This window comes from Solanum tuberosum, unplaced genomic scaffold, assembly GCF_000226075.1.
Source record: "Solanum tuberosum cultivar DM 1-3 516 R44 unplaced genomic scaffold, SolTub_3.0 scf00149, whole genome shotgun sequence".
Classification (NCBI taxonomy): domain Eukaryota; kingdom Viridiplantae; phylum Streptophyta; class Magnoliopsida; order Solanales; family Solanaceae; genus Solanum; species Solanum tuberosum.
In genome coordinates this window covers 397,743-420,559 of record NW_006239072.1, presented here as the reverse complement: position 1 = coordinate 420,559, position 22,817 = coordinate 397,743, and the positions used below count along the sequence as shown (strand labels likewise).

The 22,817-nt window shown below is 36.8% G+C and overlaps 3 protein-coding genes across 3 annotated transcripts; all 3 read left to right on the top strand.

Annotated features, from left to right (window-relative positions):
* The first annotated feature begins 771 nt into the window (after nt 1–771).
* Nucleotides 772–15,179, top strand: LOC102600826 (mitochondrial import inner membrane translocase subunit TIM50-like). The gene is made up of 10 exons (XM_006352473.2): nt 772–1,129; nt 7,961–8,049; nt 8,506–8,542; nt 9,227–9,288; nt 9,388–9,501; nt 9,703–9,807; nt 9,888–9,986; nt 13,279–13,435; nt 13,529–13,631; nt 14,843–15,179. Exons 1-10 carry the CDS (start codon nt 862–864, stop codon nt 14,886–14,888), a joined length of 1,080 nt encoding a protein of 359 aa, XP_006352535.1. The 5' UTR covers nt 772–861; the 3' UTR covers nt 14,889–15,179.
* Nucleotides 15,180–16,022: 843 nt separating this feature from the next.
* On the top strand, nt 16,023–19,360 carry LOC102600501 (30S ribosomal protein S10, chloroplastic). Its single transcript, XM_006352472.2, has 3 exons — nt 16,023–16,404; nt 16,608–16,655; nt 18,850–19,360. Exons 1-3 carry the CDS (start codon nt 16,198–16,200, stop codon nt 19,159–19,161), a joined length of 567 nt encoding a protein of 188 aa, XP_006352534.1. The 5' UTR covers nt 16,023–16,197; the 3' UTR covers nt 19,162–19,360.
* Nucleotides 19,361–20,811: 1,451 nt separating this feature from the next.
* Nucleotides 20,812–22,068, top strand: LOC102605877 (serine acetyltransferase 1, chloroplastic-like). The gene has a single exon (XM_015310969.1). It carries the CDS (start codon nt 20,902–20,904, stop codon nt 21,997–21,999), a length of 1,098 nt encoding a protein of 365 aa, XP_015166455.1. The 5' UTR covers nt 20,812–20,901; the 3' UTR covers nt 22,000–22,068.
* The last annotated feature ends 749 nt before the right edge of the window (nt 22,069–22,817 follow it).

Below are 22,817 nucleotides of genomic sequence, written 5' to 3'. Positions count from 1 at the left end.
CTGGCACGGGGTCCTATATCTGGTATATATATATATAAAAGAGAACTTTAGGCCCGCCTACGTGGCGCTATCAAAAACCAAAATTTCTTGTTGATTTATTATTTCCAAAACTAGCCTTTCCTTTCATGAAAAATTGTGACTTTTATAAAAAGTGACTTTTATGAAAAGTTGCGACTTTTATGAAGAGTTGCTACTTTTATGAAAGTTGTGACCTTTATAAAAGGTTGTGACCTTTCCGAAGGGTTACAACTTTTCCAAATAGTTGTAACCTTTCTGATAAGGTACAATAAACATTTGTTCACACTATCCTTTGTTGTATATAAATAGAGGGATCTCCTCTCATTTTAAAACAACGAAAATTCTGAACTTCCTCTTCTTCTTCACAATTAAATATTTGTGTATTTTGCTCCTGTTGAGTGACTCACTGACACTATTGCTTATGTTACAGATTCTGATATGTATTTTTACAATCATTAATTTATGCTTATGTTATTAATGATAAATAATAAATGATAAGATGTAATAATTTTCATTTTCTTTTACATTATTAATGTTTGTTACTACGTAATTTTGTATGTAAAATACTATAGTGTTTTAGTTTAAATGTGATAGGTTTTAAGTATTATTTTATAAATTTTGTGATATTAAATTTCCGCGCGAAACGCGAGTTATTTTACTAGTTTTAAATAATTGAGGGATGCTTTATGTTTAGAAAAATAATTTAAGGATGCAGTTTAAGTTGAAGTATAATTTAAGGATGTTTTTAGCGGAAAACTACAAATATAAAATAGTCAAATCCAAAAACCCTACTTCTTTCTTCTTTGTAAAGAAGCTTCATTTTCTTCAGCTTAAACCCTAGCAATGTCTGCTATTGCTCGATCGAAATCGCGCATTTTCTCCATAATTTCAAGGAGTAATCGGCGATTTTCTTCAACTGTAGCTTCAGAACCTCCAAAGGAACCGATAATTTCATCGTCTTCTCTGCTCAAAGATCAGGCTCCGCCATCTCAGAATCTTCCTCCTCCTACGGAATCTTCTGCAGCTGAGAAGAAATCATGGAGTTTTCTCAAGTATAGTGTTATTGCTGCTGTTACCGGTGGTGTTGCCACAGCTGGTTACGCTACCTACGGTTCGTTTTTTTGTTTTTGTTTGTTTGTTGAATTTGTGCTTTTGAACTTTGTGCTCTGTTATTTGAATTCGCATTTGCATGCTAGCATGATTTGGATTTTGAAATGAAGTGAAATGGATATATAGGATTCTTATAACGGGACCTCAACTATTTTGGACTCTAGCTGGTTGATTGATTACCTCGACTAATACCTCCCACCTCCTACCAGCAACACTTAACCCTGTCCACCAAGGCTAGGACAGATGGGAAGAAATTACCTAATGTTTTTGTCTCTGCTAGGATTTGTACAGGAGACTTTATGGTTCTCAACCCACTTTATTAACCTCTAGGACGTAACCCTTGCGTGCTAAACGAGCTTCTTTGTATGCGCTATGTATGTGAATAGAGTGATTTGTGAAGCAGTTTGATAAAAAAATCCTGCAAGAGTTTGCGAAGTGTATGTATTACCTGCTCAGGCACGCCATACACATGTTTTTTTTCGGGTTTCTAAATTGTGAAATATGGATTTAAACACTTGAGTTATATGGATTTGGATTGAACTCTAATGCAAATTCTGAAAGTTTCAATTTTTTGCTTTACCAAAAAAAAAAAAGTTTCAATTTTTTGGTCTGATATCGTAAGAGTGGATTGTGACGCTTCTTGGGAGGATTTGGAAGTATTCATTGTGCAGTGCTGTAGCAGCAGCACTTGCTTAAGTGTTGCATCTTAAATTTTGGTGATCTGAATCTAAGAAAATTCAGTGAAAATTGCCAACTTCCAGAAAAAACTGAACTTATTGTTTCCGGTATTATCCATTCAACTCTGGATCTTGCAATTGTTCTCATCTCCCTACAACTTTTTTTTTTTTGATGAAGTAAGTAGATTCATTTCAAGGCATCAAGAAGATGCAAGCTTTACAAGGATAGACCAGTTAAGCTCACAAAAAAAAGGATTTGTAGCCTCTTTCTAAGCTATAGAGCTAACAAAATCCAAGAAGAGTTCTAAATTATTTACAGGGGTCAGTTTGGACCAACTAAAAAGGCTAACTAGACATCTGCCTCGCAAATGATTTCTAGAAGGCTAACTTGTCTGCCCATACTTGCACTGGATGACTTCTTTCAATAAGGCTTGATCTTCACAATTATACGTCGGCGTCCACAACAACTTCATCATCAGGAGACTAATATTTTGTAGCCTCAAATTTCTAATTGCCAGCCCACCCTGCTCTTTGGTCAGTTGAGTTGTTTGCCAGTTCACTAGGTTATACCCCCGCCTTCCTTACTGCCGTGCCATAGAAAGTCTCTCCTCAATTTGTCTAGTTTCTTCATCCCCTTGATTGGTAAAGGGAATAAGGACATTACATAAGTTGGTATTGAGTCTAGGAGACTAGGACAGGATTGATCAAAGTAAGTCCCCCCCCTCCTAAAGACAGATATTGTGTTTTCTATCCCTTTCTCAGTTTTATCCTCTGTACCATTCCAGATCTCCAAGGCTTTATGATTGTTCCCTAGTGACATGCCAAGATAGAAAGTTGGCAAGTATTCTACCTTGCAGTCCAGTATATTAGCCAGAACCTGCACTTGGGCCAATTTTCTTGTTTGGGAAAATACTACTCTTCCTAGTTCCTCCGGTTGACACTCAGACCAGATGATGCTTCAAAAACCAGCAGCATCAGTCTGATGAATATGATTTGCTCGATCATTGGCTCAAAATATATCACAATGTCATCTGCATCATCTAGTTGTACCAAAGAGAATACAAGTTCCTAACAAGGGTGACTGCAGAGAAGGAATTCCCGAAATTTGTGACAAGGGATTATAGGACTGTTTGAACTTTTATTTTTTCCACTTCAGCTGTAGTAAGTGGATTACCACAAATAAAATTGGTTGAAAAGCCAAGGAGGACCAGAATGGTTCGAACTTGCCAAGAATTGTGGGAATGGTTGTTTGAAGTGGTAGGAGCATTACAAATGTGTGGAGAGAATGCTGATGGTGGAGTGAGAAATAATTTTTATTTTGTTTGGAGAAAAGGACGGTTTTAAAAGAAGTGGTTTGCGCTTGTGGGGTCAACCTTTCGAGCTGGCAGTTGGAGGTACCTCAATTTTCCACGCTAGTAAGGTCAGGCGTGGTTGGTGGGGTTGATTTCACTCATTTCCTTTTCTCTCTTAATTAGTTTAATCCATCCAATTAACCATGTTTTAGTTGGTGTATTAACTATTAAGTTCGTGATGATCTACATAGTTAAGAGGACATACCTTGGTGTATGTTATTCAGAGGACAAAGTATTGATCTACAAGACATGCAAAAGAGTTAATGATAGACTACTTAATAACTTGTGATCTATCTGCCCCACAAAATTGCAGAGTATCATCTGCATAAAGCAGATGTGAAACTGTGACATTGTTTCCCGTGGGACTGCCTACTTTGAAGCCTTCAATCCATTGTAGTTGACATGCTTTTTGGAACATCTTACTGAGGCCTTCCATAGCAAGGATGAAAAGAAAGGGAGAGAGGGGGTCTCCCTGCCTTAGCCCTTTTTGAGGAGAGAAAAACCTACAGGCCCTCTGTTAATGAGCACATAGTATTTTACCGTTGTCAAACTGTATTTGATCCACCTGATCCACCTATTCCCGAATCCCATCCTCCTCAAGATTGTGAACAGATAGGCCCAATTAAGCTTGTCAAAAACTTTCTCTATGTCAAGTTTAAACAACAACCCTGCGTCTCCTGATTTATGCTTCCAATCCAGCACCTCATTTGCTATCAATACAGCATCTGAGATTTGTCTACCCTTAACAAATGCATTTTGGTAGCCTGATACCAACTTCCCAATTACAGATTTAAGTCTCTCCGCAAGAATCTTTGCTGTTAACTTGTACACACTCCCAATAAGAGTGATGGGTCTGTAATCTTTTAATTCTATTGACCCTTTCTTTTTAGAAATGAGGGAAATAAAGGAAGCATTATAGGACTTGACCATATGACAGTTATGGTGAAAGTGGTTTAGGGCCCCGATTACTTCATATTTAATGACCTCCCATGCCTTCTGAAAAAAGGCCATGGTGAATCTGTCAGGCCCTGGAGCCTTGTCAGGTGCACAAGCCTTGATGGTAGCATGAATTTCCTCCTCTTCAAAATTTCTTTCCAGCCAATCTCTTTCATCCACGGAGATGGATGCCATATTTTCAAAGCTAACAGTGGGCCTCCAAGGTTCATTTTCAGTGTATAGTTGCTGGTAAAAACTCAAAATTTCTTCCTTGATTACAACTTTATCATCCACAATGACTTCGCCTATTTTGAGTTTATCAATGGTATTGTTCCGCCTACGACCATTGGCAACTTTCTGAAAATATTTTGTGTTCCTGTCCCCCTCCTTAAGCCACAAGCAGCATCTTGATTTTTGCCTCCAAGATACCTCTTCAATTTTTGCTAGCTTTTGCAATTCCAACTTGAGACATAGAACTTTGGATTTCTCTTCTGGAGTTTGTGCTCTATTCTCTGAAGCATGTTCAATAGCAGCTAATTCCTCCAGTGCCCTGTTTCTATTAGTGTCAATTTTGCCAAAGAACTCTCTATTCCAATTTGAGATATCTTTCTTCAAGTATCTGAGCTTCTGGTATAAATAAAATCTGGTGTCCCATTAACAGAGTAACTTTGCCACCATATTTTGACCTTCTCCAAGAAGCCTTCTTCCTCTAGCCACATATTTTCAAACTTGAAGTAAGATGGATTAGACTCCCAATCCCCACATTTCAAGAGTATAGGCCTGTGATCAGAGACAACACTAGGGAGTGCTAATTGATTGATTGTGTTAAAACAGTCATTCCATTCTGGGGATATCAGGAACCGATCAATTCTTGATGCTTGAATTGGATCGTCTCCTCTAGTCCAGGTATAGAGTGCCCCCTGCAAAGGCAAATCCATGAGGCCAAGGTCCGAGATGGTGTCATTGAAGCTACTCATAGCCTTGGACCTTCTTATGCAATTGTATCTCTCACTTTCAAAACGCACACGTTGAAGTCGCCTCCTATGACCCAACTGTCATCCCACAGTCCTCTTATTGCTGCAAGCTCATACCAAAGATCTTCTCTTTCAATGTTTGTATGAGGCCCATAAACTCCAGTGAAACACTATCGGAAATTTTCCTGCACACTTTCCAGCATACATGAAGCTGTATAGATCCCCTGATGTGTGCTAATATTTACCCAGTTCCTCTTGTCCCATAGAATGATGATGCCTCCCCTTGTACCATTTGCTTTTAATTCTGCCCAGCTGGCCCATCTGTTTCCCCATAACTGCCCAGTGATTAAGCTCGACCATTCCTCTAGTTTGGTTTCCTGCAAACATATTACATCAGGATTCCACTTTCTGATTAAGGACTTTATTGTGCTCCTTTTATTGATGTCGTTGAGCCCCCTGACATTCCAACTCAAAATTTTTACTTTCATCCAGAGAAGGCTTTGTATTTCCTACCCCTAACCCTCTTGTCGCCATTATGTTGTATCAGGTCACAAAGAAGCATCTTTAGTTCATTCTCTCCCTTCTTCTTCCTTTTTGGGTTGTCCTGCCCCTGAATTGCCTGTTTTTGTTGTAACTGCAGTTGCCTCCGTTGTTCCATTCTAAGCACCATATCTAGGAGTTCGTGTTCAAATCCAGCAACATTTACCCCGAAGGCCTTGCAAGCTTTCACCATCACAAGCTTGGTCCATTTGGAAGTTTCAATGACTGTAGGGGTGAGATTGCCTTCATCGCTGCAGGATAGAGATGAACAGTTACAGTAATTTTGGGAAGAGTAGTGTAAATCTGATGCGCTTGCCAAGATTAATTGATTATTCTGAGGAGAAATTCGTGGTGCCCTAGGGATTCGGATCTTTTCACTCTCATCATCTGCATCGAGCTGTTCTGACATGTACCTTCCCAGTGCTTCGCTAATTTCAGTCTCCTGGTTGAGACTTGAAATTTCTGTGGCATTTGCTAAAGGGTCAAAAGTGTTAGACACGATGAAGCTGCTAGATGCAGTGCCAACATATTTATTTTGGGCCGGCCCTTTTGCTTTCCAGTATGTTTTAGTATGTTTTCTTCTTTTTGGCCCATGTTTATGATAATCCAGCGGCCCATTAACATTGTTGGCCTTTGCAATTTTACCTTTATATGTTGAGGGTCCCACTCTATCCCAGAATTTTGAATTTTCTGGGAAAATCACGTGCTGACCCACCTGCCTGTCAGTAATCTTTAGCGGTGCGAGACTCGATGCTTCCCTTTTGCCATCTTTTGTCGCGTTGCTATCTTCGGCACTACTCTTGCTATTTCCGACCACTTAAAATTTTGCATGGGTGTCAATTAAAATCGTGATTTCAAAGTTCCGGTCTCCTACTTCCAGTTTAATCTTGTTTGGAAGGACTGTCCCCGACTTCTTGACACAGATCCGAGCCCAATATAGATGATTCCTCCTTTTTGTATCTTCATCTGTATCCACAAAACCCCCCACACATATTACCAATAACCTTGAAAGTGCTTTCTGACCAAGCATGTAACGGAATGCCCAAGGCTTAACCCATTGAAATTTTGAGATTGGTGCATCAATTTCAGTTCCGGCCTCCGGCGACCACCACTTGAGAGTCAATTTTCTACCATTCCAAAACCATTCTCCTGCCATAATCCGCGCTGCCTCCTGTCGTGAAGGTATTTCGAATAGAAACTGATTGTGTGAGAGAGGAGTGATTTTCAGACCCGCCGTGATTTTCCACCTGTTTAAGAACCACTTCTGGATGACGTCGGTGTTGGGACTTGAGTGGAAAGGATCATTGAATATTCCAATTAAGCATTGTGAGAGGAATTTGGAACTATCCAATTCTGCTGCGTGACTGATTTTGATGGAGTTTTGAACTTCAGTGGCTGCGTTTTTGGTATGAACTGGCCAATCAGAAGGAGAAGCCGCCTCCCTGAATGTTCTTGCCAGTGGAACCCTAGGAGGCTTTGAAGTGCTACGCAGATGACCTAGAATTTTTTCTGCTATGTCAGCCCATCCACCATTGCAGATTATTTCCGGGATAATCACTGAAGATTTCCGGTCACCAAGCACTGCTTCGATCCTGACAAAACGACCATACATGTTGAAATTCTGTACGACTCTGTAGATGTATGCCTCAACTTTTCCTCCCCCCATCTCCTACAGAGACCCCCCTTGTTCCCCTTGATGCTTGTTTCATCGCTTCACAGACCCATATTAAGTTGTTTGCATCTATTTTAATTCTGCTTGTAAATCTTCTGCTTCGCTTGATCCACAGAAACCATCGTGAATGGTCGTCGCTAATGTCTACTACCTCAAAAGATTTTTCCCCAGTAGTGAAATAGATGTTTCCGACCATGATTATCACCGGCAAGAGCCTCAGAATTAACCGGAAAATATGGGAAGACTTTTAGGCACATTTTTCAAGAGAGAGAGAGAAAAAGTAGAGAGAACATTTTTTTCCACACTCTTGCTTAGTGATGTAGTCATACCTTTATAACTGCAGTTAGTTCTCTCCATGCGAAGTTCCAGCTATGAAGCAAGTATTACTGTGCAGTTTCTAGCTAAATTTTTATCTGATATTTGATAACATGTTTGCTGGAGGAAGCAGAACTCTTTTACCAAATCAGTTGTAGTATGCTTGATTTTTAGGTTATGTTGATCAAGGTGGATTTTGGTCTAATGTTGGAAATGGACTTATATGTTTATATAGATCGTCTCTGTGGAAACACAGAAGTATGGGATGATTCTTGGAAAAGCCTAGTTGGTCTGGTTTATTCATCAAATGTGTATTTGTTATCGTGCATATAATTCCACAATCTTTGACATATCCTTTATCTACAGCATACACAACGGATGAAATTGAGGATAAGACCAAAAGTTTGCGTGAATCTGCGAAATATGCTGTTGGAGATGATGCATCTGCTTTGGATGTGAGTCTTGCCTTACATATATTGAGTATTACATATTTTCTTGTTGTGAACTTTTGGTGAAGCTGTGCTTGTTTTGAAATTAATATTTTGACACACACATCAGTACAGACATATATATTCTGCTTGATGTGGTGGCGGGGGAAGGTTGCTCTACTTATTGCTAATTCAGTAAATGCACTTAGCTTCAACTGATCAACTTGATTCATGTTCACCGTTTGTGCCTATTTCTGCAACAAATAGCTAATCATGGATTGCTCAAAATTTGAATCGGAATCTAAATGAAACGTGATAGAATTTGTTAATAAATTTAGAGCCCAAATCACATACTAAACTAATAAACAACCGATAGAGTATATGGCTTATCTTATATGCGTGGGTTCTTTTACTTCAAAAGAATTGGTAGTTGTATTAGAGTGCTAGTAGAATGAGAGGTTAATTGTTTTCCTTTCTGTGCAGAAATTTCAAGCTTTACTATACTCCTCGGCGATGACAGGTTGGTGATGATTCATACTTGTCTTCGGAGTCAAAAAGGGGTTGAGTTTTCTTATTTGTGTGGTTCCTTGTCCACATGCATGTCAACAATAATTATGCTATCACAAACCATTGTCTCTGTTGTATAACACTTACCGTTTCTCGGAGAGAAAACCATCGTCTCTATCGTATGTATTATGTACTACCATTATAGACATACTCTTGTTTTCAACCATGCTTTTCCATTTTAATGACACAATTCAAGCATTAGTTTGTTATTATTTACTTTGCATGGCATTTCTGTTACCTGGTCACTGGTCAGTACATTGTGGCATGCAAAAGCCTGTAATGGATTCAGATTATGCGCTGTGTCAGTTTGCCACATGAAAGTATCGGCTGCTGGGGATGTCTGTCCTGCACTTTGTAGAGTGTGACTGATTTATGGGTCTGTCCATTCATTGACTTATTGGGGCTTATGATATAAAGACACAGCTGTTGAGTTAGTCCATGGGTTTATTTATATTACACATCCCACTGCTAGTATGCTTAATAATCTGCTGGGCTTTGCTGAACATTCGCATGCTATAATACATTTTCTTGATGCTGGTGTATAGTATTATCTTACATGCATTCCAAACTTATTGTTAATTTTAAGCCCCAATATCTCTTTTTAACTGATATTTGTTCTTTTTTTTTGATATTTTAGTGCCTGCCAAGTTAGTTGAGTTATACATTGAGCTAAGGCGGTTGACAGAAGATCAAGTTCGAGTTGAGTTTTTTAACAGGCATTTTTAGTTTTTTAACCCCTTTCTTCTTATGCTTCATCCTTCAGGAAATTCACCTAAGATCTTTTTTGCTATGTTTTAGGGTTTTAGTGAACCAACATCAGACAAGCTCCTGCCAGATTTGCACCCACTTGAGCAGCATGTCTTCACTCTTGTTCTTGATCTTAGTGAAACATTGATATACTCTGATTGGAAGGTAGAAATCCATGTCATAAACATATTGTTAATTAGTTGCCTGAACTTGCTTTACTTTATTTTATGGATCAGTTCTGTACAATATATTGATGTTTCCTTATGGGTTTTCCTTCTGATATAGCTTTGTGTCCTCAAAGCATTCAGATCTTTCCATCTTTTAATATTTACTGCATGACTACTGACTTCTGTAGTCCTTTATAAGCGTGACAGAGGCTGGAGAACATTCAAAAGACCTGGGGTTGAGGATTTTTTGGAATATTTGGCTCAATACTTTGAGATCGTTGTATACTCTGATCAACTAAGCATGGTACCTTTTACTTCTCTCATAATGTCTTCTAAATATTGTTTCAGTTATGTGCTTAAAACTTGTGCTTATGGTTTTTGCAGTATGTTGATCCTGTTATCGAAAGATTGGATCCAAAGCACTGCATCCGGTACAGGCTATCAAGAGGTGATACTAGATATGTTGATGGCAAGCATTTCAGAGTAGGTCTTTTTGGCCTCATCCTCTTAATGCTCCAGTGAAAATTATGTTTCTTATTATTTATATTAGTCCTGTAGCTGCAATGTCTTTAGTGATTCCAAATCTCTTTTTCTTATTATTTTTCTGCCACTGTATTTGGATTGAACCAAGAAATAGTGCCATTGTGGGTTTTATGTCATTCTTGTAGGAATGGAATTTTTATTGCCCAAAATTCTCATTCCTCCACTTTCATATACTTCTTTTTCGAAGTCTTAGTCCCAAACGATTAGCTACTAGAGAACGCTATTTCTAGAAGGGGTTTTTAGTTGTAATGGTGCCCTCCGGCAAAAAGCTTACGCTTTCTGTTCACAGCGTCCTTGCCCCCACCTAAGAGTTGAGAGCTTATTTCAAGTTGCATGGTATGGAAAATGTGGTTTGTATGTCCCTAGATGGGCATTACTATGGAGATGGGGAACCCCATTTATAGATTCATACTTGGGAATGTGGCAAGGGAGAGGATAATTAACCTGGCAATACGGGAAAAATTGAGTTGATTGACTAAAGTGAAATTATTTCAGCTCTCTGAAGTTATTGACCGATCAAACATCAGAGTACTATGTTTGGTCCAATAGAAATAGAACGTAACGAAAACTTCCAGTTTAACTAATTGACACAAGTGAATACGCAAAACTAGGCACCCAAAGGTATGACCTAGTATTCAATGAAGTGAGAAAGACCTTGGAGACTAGGGTTCAAATCCTAGCAAAAACAAAAGAACACGAGGTGCTTTCTGCCCATCTGCCAGGTCTTAGTGAGCAGAGTTTCCATGTAAATGTGCTTGTGGAGGGTAGTAGGCTTAGCTAAAATGTGTGCAAGCTAACCTAAGCACCACCGTTATTAAATACTCACAAATTAGAGAAAATTATCATGATTATTGCAAGTCCTTGGCAATAATTATGTTTGACACTGTATGCTGGAGGGACTTTATTCACTCGGAGGGGAAATATTTCTAATCATTTGATCTGTTATAGCATACCTTAACATTCTTGGAATTGAGACGCTGTAGTAGCTGTTATATTTGATTGACTATGCAAGCAAACAAAATAGTACATAGAAATTAATTTACTGTGAGGACACATTGGGGTTGTTTGGTTGATCATATTGAAATAGTTACTCCCAACATAAATCCCACTAAGATAATACAATTTTCCGTTGACTGCATAAGAAATATAATCGCTGCATGACCAATGCAACATTTGGTTAGCGGCATTAAATAATTCCTGCATTAATTTTTTGCGGGAATTCGTGTATACTTGGTGCGTGATAGAACATGGAATATAAAATTTGTATTAGTAATGCATACATAAAATTATTTGAAGACAAAAATGCCTTCTCAAAGTAATCCATCATGTATAACAATCTCTATATTATTATTCACCACATAAATAATCACTGTGTTGTAATCCTGCATAACTAGTATGCGTCCCAAACGGCTCCTTAATCTATAGATTCATTACTATTATTATTATTATTATTCTATGACTAGAAATATGGGAACAATACTAAGACCCATTACTTAATCAGTTAGCAAATGGAACTTCTTTTGAGACTTGAGCGTTGATTTATTAATATAATTATTACTGTGAGCACAGCACCATTGGTCTTGTGGTAGAATAGTACACTGCCATGGTACAAACCTATGCTCGTTTTCCAGATGATGCACTCCTTTTTTCTACTGATTTTGATTTGCTTTATTTGAGCCGAGGGTCCATCAGAAATGACCTCTCTACCTTCACAAGGTTGAGGTAAGACTGCGTAAACACCACCATTCCGCATCCCACTTGTGGGATTACACCAAGTATGTTGTATTGTGAGCACATTTAAATGGTGTTTGGATTGATTTATTTTAAGTAGCTTTTGGCTTTTAAGCTTTTATTTTTAATTTTTGGAGGTGTTTGGGAAAGACAAAAAGTGCCTTTAAGCACTTACTTTTAGGCCAGAAAACTACAAAAATAAGCTAAAAGCCAAAAATTGGGTATGACCAACTTACAGCTTTTATCTTTTATCTTGGAAGTACTTAAAAAGGCCAATCCAAACGCCCCCTTAGTCACTAGACTCATTTCTAGATTATTCAATTGACTAGAATGTGGAGACTAGAAAATTATACTATCTAGGAGGCAAAATAGAGGAAGGAGAACTTGTCCAAACTCTGTTTAGTTAATAGCTAATCCTTGACTGTCAATGTTGTTTTAATGTGGAAATTTCAATAGAAATTACCTTTACTTGATTTAAGAAAAAGGGATGCAGTCTTGTAGCAGCATAAGATAGATGTTGTAGTATGGTAAGTATTTGATTAAAATCAAGGATACAGTATAAGGAAGAGCAAAAGATGTCTTAGATATGTATGAGTAATCTAACTAATTTTGTGACAAGTATGTATTGCTTTTATGCATTTGCTTCATGGATCATTTCCAGTGTAATTATGTTGTATCTCCTTTTTTGGTCTTCTACTGAAGAAGAGGGGGTTGGGGGGGATTGCTTATAGGAACTTAGGGGAGACGTGATCTGGTTGGAAAGAATCAAGAGGCATGCCAATTAAACAGGTCACAACTAGTTTGATATTTTAGGAAGGCTGAAGGAGACAAATTCAGATCCATGATTGAGGATGTAAAGTTCTCCTGTGGTTGTTTTGCATAGTAAAATGGATAGATTCTGTTTTTAGATCCCACCGAGTTTATAGCTAAAATGCCCTGCTGATCCAGGACCAAATCTGCTATCCTTGTGGAAGATTGTTACATGATACATTAACATTTCGAAGAGTGAATGAATGTTTAATATTGAAAGTGAGAATAGAAACTTTGTAAGAGTCTAGACACTTGTAGAGTTCTTGAACCATGCATAGCCGGAAGGCTTGAGCTTTTGGGTTAGTTATCAAACATAGATCATTTGTCTTGTTTTTTTGGTTAATGTGTAAATGCATGCTTTCTTCTCAATAGGCCTTTTGACTCTTTACCTTAGCCCATTGGAAACGTTCAAATCACATATAACTTGGTCAGAGGGCTTGACTTAGTGCGGCCAGCATTGAATCTCATCTCCCGTCATCCATGTAATGTGAATGTTTCTACATGTGATTGCTTTAGTTTCTGTACATTCTACGCAATATGCTTTAGATTCTACATGAAAATCTGTAAGAAAGATTTCTCTTGTTTTTAAAAAATAAATAAATTACATTTACACATCTTTTTCCCCTTTTGAATTCCTTGCAAATAATAATAATTGTGAATCCCATTTTGGCTCATTTGCTTCTTTTGGCAGGATCTTTCCAAGTTGAATCGGGATCCCTCAAAGATAATATATTTGAGTGGACATGCACTAGAAAGTAGTCTACAGCCAGAAAATTGCTTAGAAATAAAACCATGGAAAGGAGAGGCTGACGATACTGTGCTTTTGGATCTTATTCCATTTCTTGAATGTAAGCAGATTCTTAAGTGACGTTGCCTAATTATGTTTTTGTTTTTGGGAGTATTAGGAGGTCCCTGTTAATGACTACTTGATTTGAGTGCAGACGTTGCTAAACACAGGCCAGCTGATATCCGAGCTGTATTAGCTTCATACCAAGGATGTGATATTCCTAAAGAGTTCGTTGAGCGATCCAAAGAGCACCAAAGGTCATGTTTCCCATGTTGTATTTATCAGTTCTTACTGGCTATTCCATTGTATTACAAATCCTCAACACCCCGTGTCTTGGGATGCTTCTGATTTTTGTCTTGAATTTTACTCATGAAGTTTGCCTCTTCATATTGTTCTCCTTCCCTTTTCTCCTCTTGTCCCTCCAGTCAAATAAATGTTAGGAATACAGGTCTACTTCTTTATTAGTATATGGGATTGGGGGAGTGACTGGAGGGGGGTTTACAGGTGTAATCTAACTTCGTCTCGTACATTGGAAACATAAAATGATTCTTTGCCCCACAGTCCTGGATAATTGTAGCCATTTGAGCTGTGACTTCTATATTCTCGCCTTTTGGTTTCCTTTCGAGTTACCCCCCCAAGGAGTGAGGGATTGATGGATTTTTCCCTATCTAGTATTTGCGAGACAGGTGGTAGTTTTAATCCACTCCCACCTAAAAAAGAATCTTTAAAAAAAGCAAAAGAGAGAATGGAAAGAGTACTAGTGGGAAACTTAACTGAATAAAATGATAAGTGGATTGAATGAGCTTCAAAAAGCTTTGAATCTCTAGAGGCACACATTGTTTTTCCTTGGTTCCTGGCTAATTTATCTGGAAATGTCTTCATCTAGTTTGTTGGGTAAGCTGTGTATTAGAGTCACAGTGGATAATTCTGTTCACTGTATTTTTGTTTGATTGAGCGTATTTGAGATTTGTCGTTCCCTAACTTAATTTCTGTAATATCAACTTACTATACTTCGCAGTCGAAGGTGGTTTGTCTCAGCAAACCTGTCTTCTTTTTAAGCTGCAGACTATGTGCCTCCTACTATATTTACATCTTCACTCTGCTTTTGTAACTTTTATTTCATGACCTCCAACTTGCACCTTTCCTATTTGTGCACTTTAATTTGTTTTTGATCCCTTATTATAGTTGGTGTCTATGTTGCTCGAACTCCCCAAAAATATTGCAATAACCGTGTCGGAACCTTAAAAAATGCACTACCTTTGGAGAATTTGACACACAACCATCGACATTTTTGTTTTGTCCGAACAACATAGATTTGCCTCAGCCAAACCTCTTTTCTTCGAGCTGCAAACACTATTGCATCTTCACTCTTCTGTAATAGTATTTCTTTCATATTTGCCAATATGTGCCTTTCCTATTTTGACACTATTTTTCTTAATGGTCTTAACGGTGGATCTGGTGGTTGCAGGCGTATGCAAGAGCAAAAGCAGCATGGTCGATTATGGCGCCGCTAGAGATATGAGTTGGTTGGTTTTGAGAGGCATAAATTAAAAAAAGAACCTAAAAACTATTCCTTTGTAAGATTTAGAATAGTTGATAGATAGACGTAATACTCTACAATCCCATTTTTGTGTAGCCAAAATATTTGTGCCAGTTGAGAATAGTTGATCCTCTAACAACATGCCTGTATTCTTTTTCCCTTTTGATGTTCTCTTAGTAATAATCAAGAATGTCAATGTTTTGTGAGCAGCTGGTTGATTCAGTATGTATTTTTCTCTGAATTTCAAGACAGTAAGATTGCATCATATGATTCACAAGATTTATTTCTATGGAAGATTGACCACTATGGCATTTTTTTCTAGTGGTAAGAGTGCAATACATGGTGTGTGGGTTACGTGCATGTGAGGGTTCCAAGTTACGACGAAAGCCTCGTCTGCTTGATATTTAAGTGGAGAAGAGTATGAGCAGATTGGTAGATTCATTATTAATCGAGTTTTTAGTTGTCCTCATTTGAAGTATGAGGTTGTCCTTTCCCCTACTCATAGACACACAATTAGCTAGCGTTTTAGCTATAGATTTTGAAAATTTAGCTTTAAATATCGGTTTAGTTATGAAATTTGATCAAATTTATTTTATCTTAAAGTATTCTCACGTTACTTAAAATTGGTTAAGACTAGATTTTGGACTTATACTCACAAAACTTTAAAGATTCTTTTAAGTTGAATGTATGTATGAATATAACTTCAATTTTTCAATAGCGATACTTTTGAGGTTTAATTATCAAAGATATAATACGTAAATAAACACTCAAATTTACAAGTAAGCAATTCAATTTTGAGTACATACGTCTTAGACACCTAACTCATCTCTACAATAATAGTTGAATACTTCAACTTACAAAATAATCATGCAACACATCCAAAAATTTGATGTAGCCCCAACATCGTATGTTCATGAAATACATCAAAGACGAGTTGGAGTGATTACTTGCTCGTTGAGACCAAATTGAGGCATTTAAATATTCACTCGCAACATGCTTAAGTCAAATTTAAATATCATTTGATAATTACCCAAAGTAGTGAAAGTTAAAAAAAAATCAAATGTTGTCCAAATGGTAGGTAAATAAATTTGGGCCTAAGAAGCACTAAAAAAAGGGAAAATACATAATGAGGATAAGCCTTACACAGAAAATTGTACAGTTATTTCTCTTCTTCGGATAAGCCTTAAAACACAGAAAAATTCAAGAAGCTCCTAAGAAGGAGAGCTCCAATCTCCATTAGAGACCAAATTCGAACTCAAAATCGAATTTTAGTGAATACCCAAATGGCGATTTCATCGTCTTCACTGTCAGCAGCTCTTTTTCCAGTGTGTAATTCATCTTCCATTTCTGCTCAACCCAAGTTTTCTCTTCTGTCTTTGCCTTCAAATTCTGTTAAGTTACAGGTTTTCAACCAATCTCGAGTGTCAACAACTAAGGTTTTTGCTTCTCCTGAAGTCTTGGATGCCCAGAATGTTGAGGCTGATGTTGAGGTTTGTAAATTATTTGGGCTATTTTCAGTAGACTATACTGTGTGTTAACATAAAAAAATGCTTTCTTTTTGCTGAATTGTTGTTGGGTATTCGTCATTTTGCTGAATTGTTGCTGGGTATTCGTCTTTTTACTGAATTGTTGCTGGGTATTCCTCATTTTGCTGAATTGATGTTGAGTATTTGTCATTTTGCTTTCTTTATAGGATATTCCAGCTGCTTCAACGCTGAGTATTGGTGGTGACTCTGATAAGGTAAACTTTTTCTCTTCCAATCCTTTTATTTTTTAATTACTAACTGTGGTGTCTAGACCAACTTGCCCGCAGTTGGTACCTCCGGGAAGCATAGGTATCGGGTAACTCTGTCCACTAACAAAGGCGAATGTAGCCTTATAGAGCCAACTACTATGATGTTGAGTATAAATATAAATTTTGTAGAAGTTCACTAAGATTACAACAATTAGTAGGTCTTAATCCATAACTTTTAAAATATTGTAGATTCGATGCTAAAACCCATAGAGTTCAAATTCTGAATCCACCTATATATACCAAGGCTTGGACAGATGGAAAAAATCACCTAGTTTGTTTGCCTATCCCAAATTAGTTGAGTTTGCCTATATGAATATTGTGTACACATTCACCACTATTGAGGTGGTTTGGAGAGGATTCATTGGAAGTAGACTATTTTAGTGAATCTATCTCAATCCGTAACCTTTATTGGCTTAGGACACTGCTGTGCTTTGTGAAGTTCACATAGGCAGTGGTTTTAGGGGTGATGCTCGATGACTCGTGCTTCATTCTGAGATTTCTGCATTGCTTTATGTTATCTGCATTTTGTTTCTATCTAAGAGAATATAGTCAAGATTTTGCCGATGTATTATGACTAAGAAGATTCCATTCTAACCTTTTATCTCTCATGTAGAAGTTTACACACTAGACAAGTGTTAGGAATCAACCATTTACAGTTTGTACAGTATTGGTGTCTGTAACTGATCACTTAAGCTTATTTTTGTTTGTGTTGGTGTGTAATACATTTTTTTTTTGAATTTTATGCTGCAGCCTTAATTGAGATGGATACTTCTTTTTAGTTAGTAACAGTTATGAAACAGGATAGAAGCTGTATGGTTGTCCATAGTTAATGGAATATTTGTTATTTGTTTTCTACTTTGTGACCTTAAAATGTATTAGAAATGATAACATTTTTTTGCTTAGTACTGACAAAAGCTAGCCTCATGGCTGGGGGAGAACATGGGGACATGAAAAAAAGAAGAATAGTTGTGACATGCAGATTATCACATCAGAAAACTACTATGTCTATACCACTTAGTGAAGTAAGGCTAAGATTCACTTGCAGTGAATTGGAAGTTTCGTATAGGGAAATTTGCAATGATATAATAATCTGCTCAACAGCCAGACAACTTTTGATAAATGAGCATACAAAGTTCTTCACTGTTAGATTTCTCAAGTTGGTGATTGTGGAACCAATTGGTCTTCCTCCGTTACTGAAAGTCTTAAATAACCTTGTAGTGTATTGATTATCTCTTAGCCATCTCCTCTGAGTATTGTATGCGTTGAATATTTTTCTCCTAAGAACTTCTGTTGATGCATCAAGAAGCAAAAGGACAGAAATTTGTCTAATGGATAAAGCATGTACGAGCTACATCTGATGCTTTTCGGACCTTTCACTACTGTATTGGGATGTTTCATTATTATAGTAACCAAGGTCATTAATATTACTACTAGTGTACAATCCTCTTCAAGGATAAATTTGAGTTGTATTCCTCTCTGGCTAGTATTACCATTGATCAGAAAATATTATTGGTTGAAATGTTAACTTCTATCAAGACTACCTACATAAAGGTTTGATTAAAGCAATTTTTTGGTTCACTTGTTTGCTTGATGGTAATTCTGTTCAGCTTATGAATTCTAAAAGAAAATCCTTGAAGCATTTCTAGAAGTCCATGTAAGCTGAAAAAATATTAGAATTATAATGAAACTGGAAGGGTGGTGGGGTTACACAGGGGTATGTTGTTTTAATGAAACTGGAAAGGTCATTGCAGATTCCGCCTATAACTCTCACTTAGTTATGAATTTTAAGAACAGGCCTCCTCAATTTATAAGTTTTATCTTTGGGAGTCCTTGGAAAGCTGCAAAAATATTATTTCAAAATTAGCATGGACTTGGAAAGGTATTGTTTGATATGCAAGAGGTGTAAGCACCATGAGGTGTGAAGCAATCTCGGGCTTCTCCCTCTAACTCTTGGATACTTATTCAGTATGAGTTAAATCTATGAACTATGCTGAGAAGCATCCAGTGGCTGTTCTAGTTCAGCATTAAGCTGGTAGTGGCTGTGTAGTATCAAATTTTACTAGCTCTAGTTAGTATAAAAATGTGGATATTTCTCTCTAATTATTGTTGGCATCATCTAACAATCTAAACATATTTACAGGCAGCTCCAAAGCAGAAGATTAGGATCAAATTGAGGTCATACTGGGTACCCTTAATAGAAGACTCTTGTAAGCAAATTATGGACGCTGCAAGAACAACAAATGCAAAAACCGTAGGTCCTGTACCACTGCCCACCAAAAAGAGAATTTACTGTGTCCTCAAATCTCCACATGTTCACAAAGATGCCAGGTTCCATTTCGAAATAAGAACTCATCAACGCCTTATTGACATTCTTTACCCGACTGCCCAAACTATCGACAAGTTAATGCTGCTTGACCTTCCTGCTGGTGTTGATGTGGAGGTCAAGCTCTGAGAAAATTGCTTCTCCTCCTTGTTTCACATCGTAACCTTGTCTATCTCTTGCTAGTTTGCTTCTTGTTTTGAATTTTGTACTCATAGACACACAATCATTTCTCTGGGAAAAGTAGGGTAAACAGATTTTTTTTTTCTGTGTAATGATTTGATTACTTGATTACTAAGCATCTTTTCAATCTCATATCATTGTTACCTTACATGTTCACAATTTTCTTTTCGATGATACATCGCTTATTGCTTGAGAATACTGATGGCTGTTGATGTTGAATACTTGTTAGGAAAAGGCTGAATAAGAGTTGCTAGTTCTGGTTTAGTATAGATATCACTGCCGTTTTTCCTTTCCATTACTACTTTGATTTGCTTCACTTGAGGTGAGAGTCTTTCGGAAACAATCTCTCTACCTCCACGAGGCCTAGGTAAAGTTTGCGTATACTTTATCCTCCCCAGACCTCACTCTGTGGGATTTAACTAGGTGTGTTGTTGTTGCCATTGTTCTTTTGGTCTTATGCATTCCAAAAGAGACTTCCTTGGCCATTGTTTGATAAGTTCACATACTTTTGACTGATTAGTAAGTTTCCAAATTATCATAAGCTTAGAGTATTTTGGTAGAGATTTATGATTCGAGTCTTGAAAATGGAATCATATAGGAAGCATTTTATCCTAAAATAGGACTTTCCGACATGAATAACTTTACCTCCTGTTAGATGTGTGGCATAAAATTACCTTTGCCTTTAGAAGAAAATCTAGTTTTTTTCCTTGGCCTCTAATAAAGCTCCAGGTTGAGAGTAATTTTAGAGTATAGTCGAAGTTGATGGGTAAATTTGGATCGTTTTACTCTTAAAGAATTTAGACACGTGGAGTTCACTGATTTCATGTTGAAGCTTTATAAATAACGATTTCATGTTGAAGCTTTATGAATGACAAGAATAAATACGAAACAATTTGCTAACGATAAATAGAAAAATGATTAAAAATTAAGCTATTTCCTCTCCTCCAGAAAAAAGTGCTATAGCTATGTGATCATTTTTTATTATTATATGCTAGATTCCAAAGGTCTTGTGGTCCACATTTCTCATATTGGTCTCAATAAATCAACATATATTAACGAAAAGTAATGCCAACTAGTTACTTCTGAATTTTTAAAGTTCATTTTTTTTTATTGGGAAACATAAAGTATCTTGGGAAAAAGTTTTTGATAAACCCCACTCTGAATTGTTAAATACCTAAACTCATCACATGAGAAGAATAGAAAAGTAAAGAATAATAATAATAATAATATGTTAAAATATCTTGTGTTATTTAATTAGTCATCATGGAAAGACACAAAGTGGATTGTGGTAGTTCTTGGTTTTTTTCCCTAATCGTTGCAATATTTATATTAGGATTTGATTAAATTTAAATTAATTGAAAAAAATTATATTCAGGTAAAACGTTACTCACAGATATGACTTCATAATTTCATATTTAAAATTTCATCGAATATGTTATCGTTGTTATTATTTTAATTACTCATAACATGTTGCATAAGATCCATTAAGTCAAAAAAAGTTCTCTTTAGGAAATTCTTTTAAATTTCTCTACTCAAAAATATTTAATTTAAGAAATCTCATTTATTCTGCTACACTAAAAAAAATCATTATAAAAATAACTACACAAGTTTATTATTCCTTCATAGCCTTCTTTGCCATATCCCTTCCTAGCCGCCACATATTCTCCTCCCTCCATACATTTTGCTTCCATGTCCACTAATTTACTTGGATCACCATTTCTTCTCAAAAATGTACTAACAACTTCTCCTTATAACAACAATAAACTCTCCATTTTCACCATTAAAGCTTGTTTACACTCTTCAAGAACCAAAACCCCTAATCCAAACAAGTCTCAAATTGATGATCATGTCTACAACTACACAAAATATTGCACACCCAATTTCCCTGATCATGTTTCTCAGACACCCATTTCAGAAAAAGAGCTAAAAAATACCAAGAATGGTGGAATTTTGGATGATTTTGAAAAAAAGGGTGTTCTTGATTTATGGTTTAAAATGCAGGATGAGGCTAGATTTGATGTTGAGCAAGAACCCATTTTGGAAAATTACTATAAAAATTCAATCTTGGTTCAAGATTGTATGGAAAGTGCTTTGGCATACCATTTGTCTTTGAAATTGAGCAATTCAAGTTTACGTAGTGATGCCCTTTTTGAGCTTTTCATGGGGGTGTTCATAGAGGATCAAGAATTGATTTTTGATGTTACAGATGATTTAAGAGCTGTTAAAGAAAGGGATCCTGCTTGTGTTAGTTATGTTCACTGTTTCTTGAATTTTAAAGGGTTTTTAGCATGTCAAGCACATAGGATAGCACATAGGTTATGGTCTAAAGGTAGAAAGATTGTATCTTTAGTTATGCAAAATAGGGTGTGTGAAGTTTTTGCTGTTGATATTCATCCTGGTGCTAAAATTGGTAGTGGGATTTTGCTTGATCATGCTACTGGTGTTGTTATTGGTGAAACAGCTGTGATTGGTAATAATGTGTCAATTTTGCATAATGTGACATTAGGTGGTACTGGTAAAGTGTGTGGTGATAGGCATCCAAAGATTGGTGATGGTGTGTTGATTGGTGCTGGTACTTGTGTTCTTGGAAATGTGAGAATTGAAGATGGTGCTAAGATTGGTGCTGGTTCTGTTGTGTTAATGGAAGTGCCTGCAAGAACTACTGCTGTGGGGAATCCAGCTAGGTTGATTGGTGGTAAAGAAAATCCAATCAAACTTGATAAAATTCCTAGTTTGACAATGGACCATACTTCACATATGTCTGATTGGTCTGATTATGTAATTTAGACTATATAGGATCGTTCTGTACGGACTTAGAGATCAAATATAATATGTTTTTCGTTCCATTTCATGTTACATAGTTGAGATACTTTAAAGGAACTTGAGTAGATATAGGATGCACTAGAGCTAAATTGCTCCAAATCTTGTCTTCTCGCTGTGAGACCAGTTGGTTTTGTTTTTTCTATATCCATATGATTTGTGATTTAGAAGTATTAATCGTATTATAAAAGCAAATTTTGGATCCGCGAAGTCTCAAGAAGGGAAGTTCTCCAACTTGTCCAATGGTTCTTTCTCCAAACACGATATACAAGTGGAAACTGTACTACGAGCAAGTTGGAATTTGTCATTGGAGAGACATCAATAATTGGTAGCAATGTGTAAATTTTGCACAATGTGATATTGGGTGGCACTGGAAAATTGTGTGGTGTTAGGCATCCAAAGATTTGGTGATGGTGTGTTGTCATCTTCCTACATTGCATTACAGTTTACACAGTTGGGATACTTTAAAGAAACTTGAATACATATAGGATATACCAGTGCTAAAAACTTTTCTTTAGATATTTTCCATACTATTGGAGTTGTCGCTCCAAAACTTGTTCTTTTTGTGTGGAACTAGTTGGTGTTTTTTTCTCTACGTCCATATGATCTAGTAATATTGATCAAATAATAAAAGTGATCTTGGTCCATGGAGCCTCGAGAAGCCGAGTACTCTTGTCAAGTGTTTGATCTTCTTCCAAATACGATATACAAGTGAGACCTACACTTTGAGCAAGACGAGGAGGTGCTACTAAAAGCATTTATAGTCATGTAGTAGAGGTATAAAT

Coding starts and splice junctions, on each gene's coding strand:
- LOC102600826 (XM_006352473.2), top strand. CDS start 862: ATGTCTGCTATTGCTCGATCGAAATCGCGCATTTTCTCCATAATTTCA. Junction 8,543..9,226: donor ATACTCCTCGGCGATGACAG/GTTGGTGATGAT, acceptor TTGATATTTTAG/TGCCTGCCAAGTTAGTTGAG. Junction 13,632..14,842: donor CGATCCAAAGAGCACCAAAG/GTCATGTTTCCC, acceptor TGGTGGTTGCAG/GCGTATGCAAGAGCAAAAGC.
- LOC102600501 (XM_006352472.2), top strand. CDS start 16,198: ATGGCGATTTCATCGTCTTCACTGTCAGCAGCTCTTTTTCCAGTGTGT. Junction 16,405..16,607: donor ATGTTGAGGCTGATGTTGAG/GTTTGTAAATTA, acceptor CTTTCTTTATAG/GATATTCCAGCTGCTTCAAC. Junction 16,656..18,849: donor TTGGTGGTGACTCTGATAAG/GTAAACTTTTTC, acceptor ACATATTTACAG/GCAGCTCCAAAGCAGAAGAT.
- LOC102605877 (XM_015310969.1), top strand. CDS start 20,902: ATGTCCACTAATTTACTTGGATCACCATTTCTTCTCAAAAATGTACTA.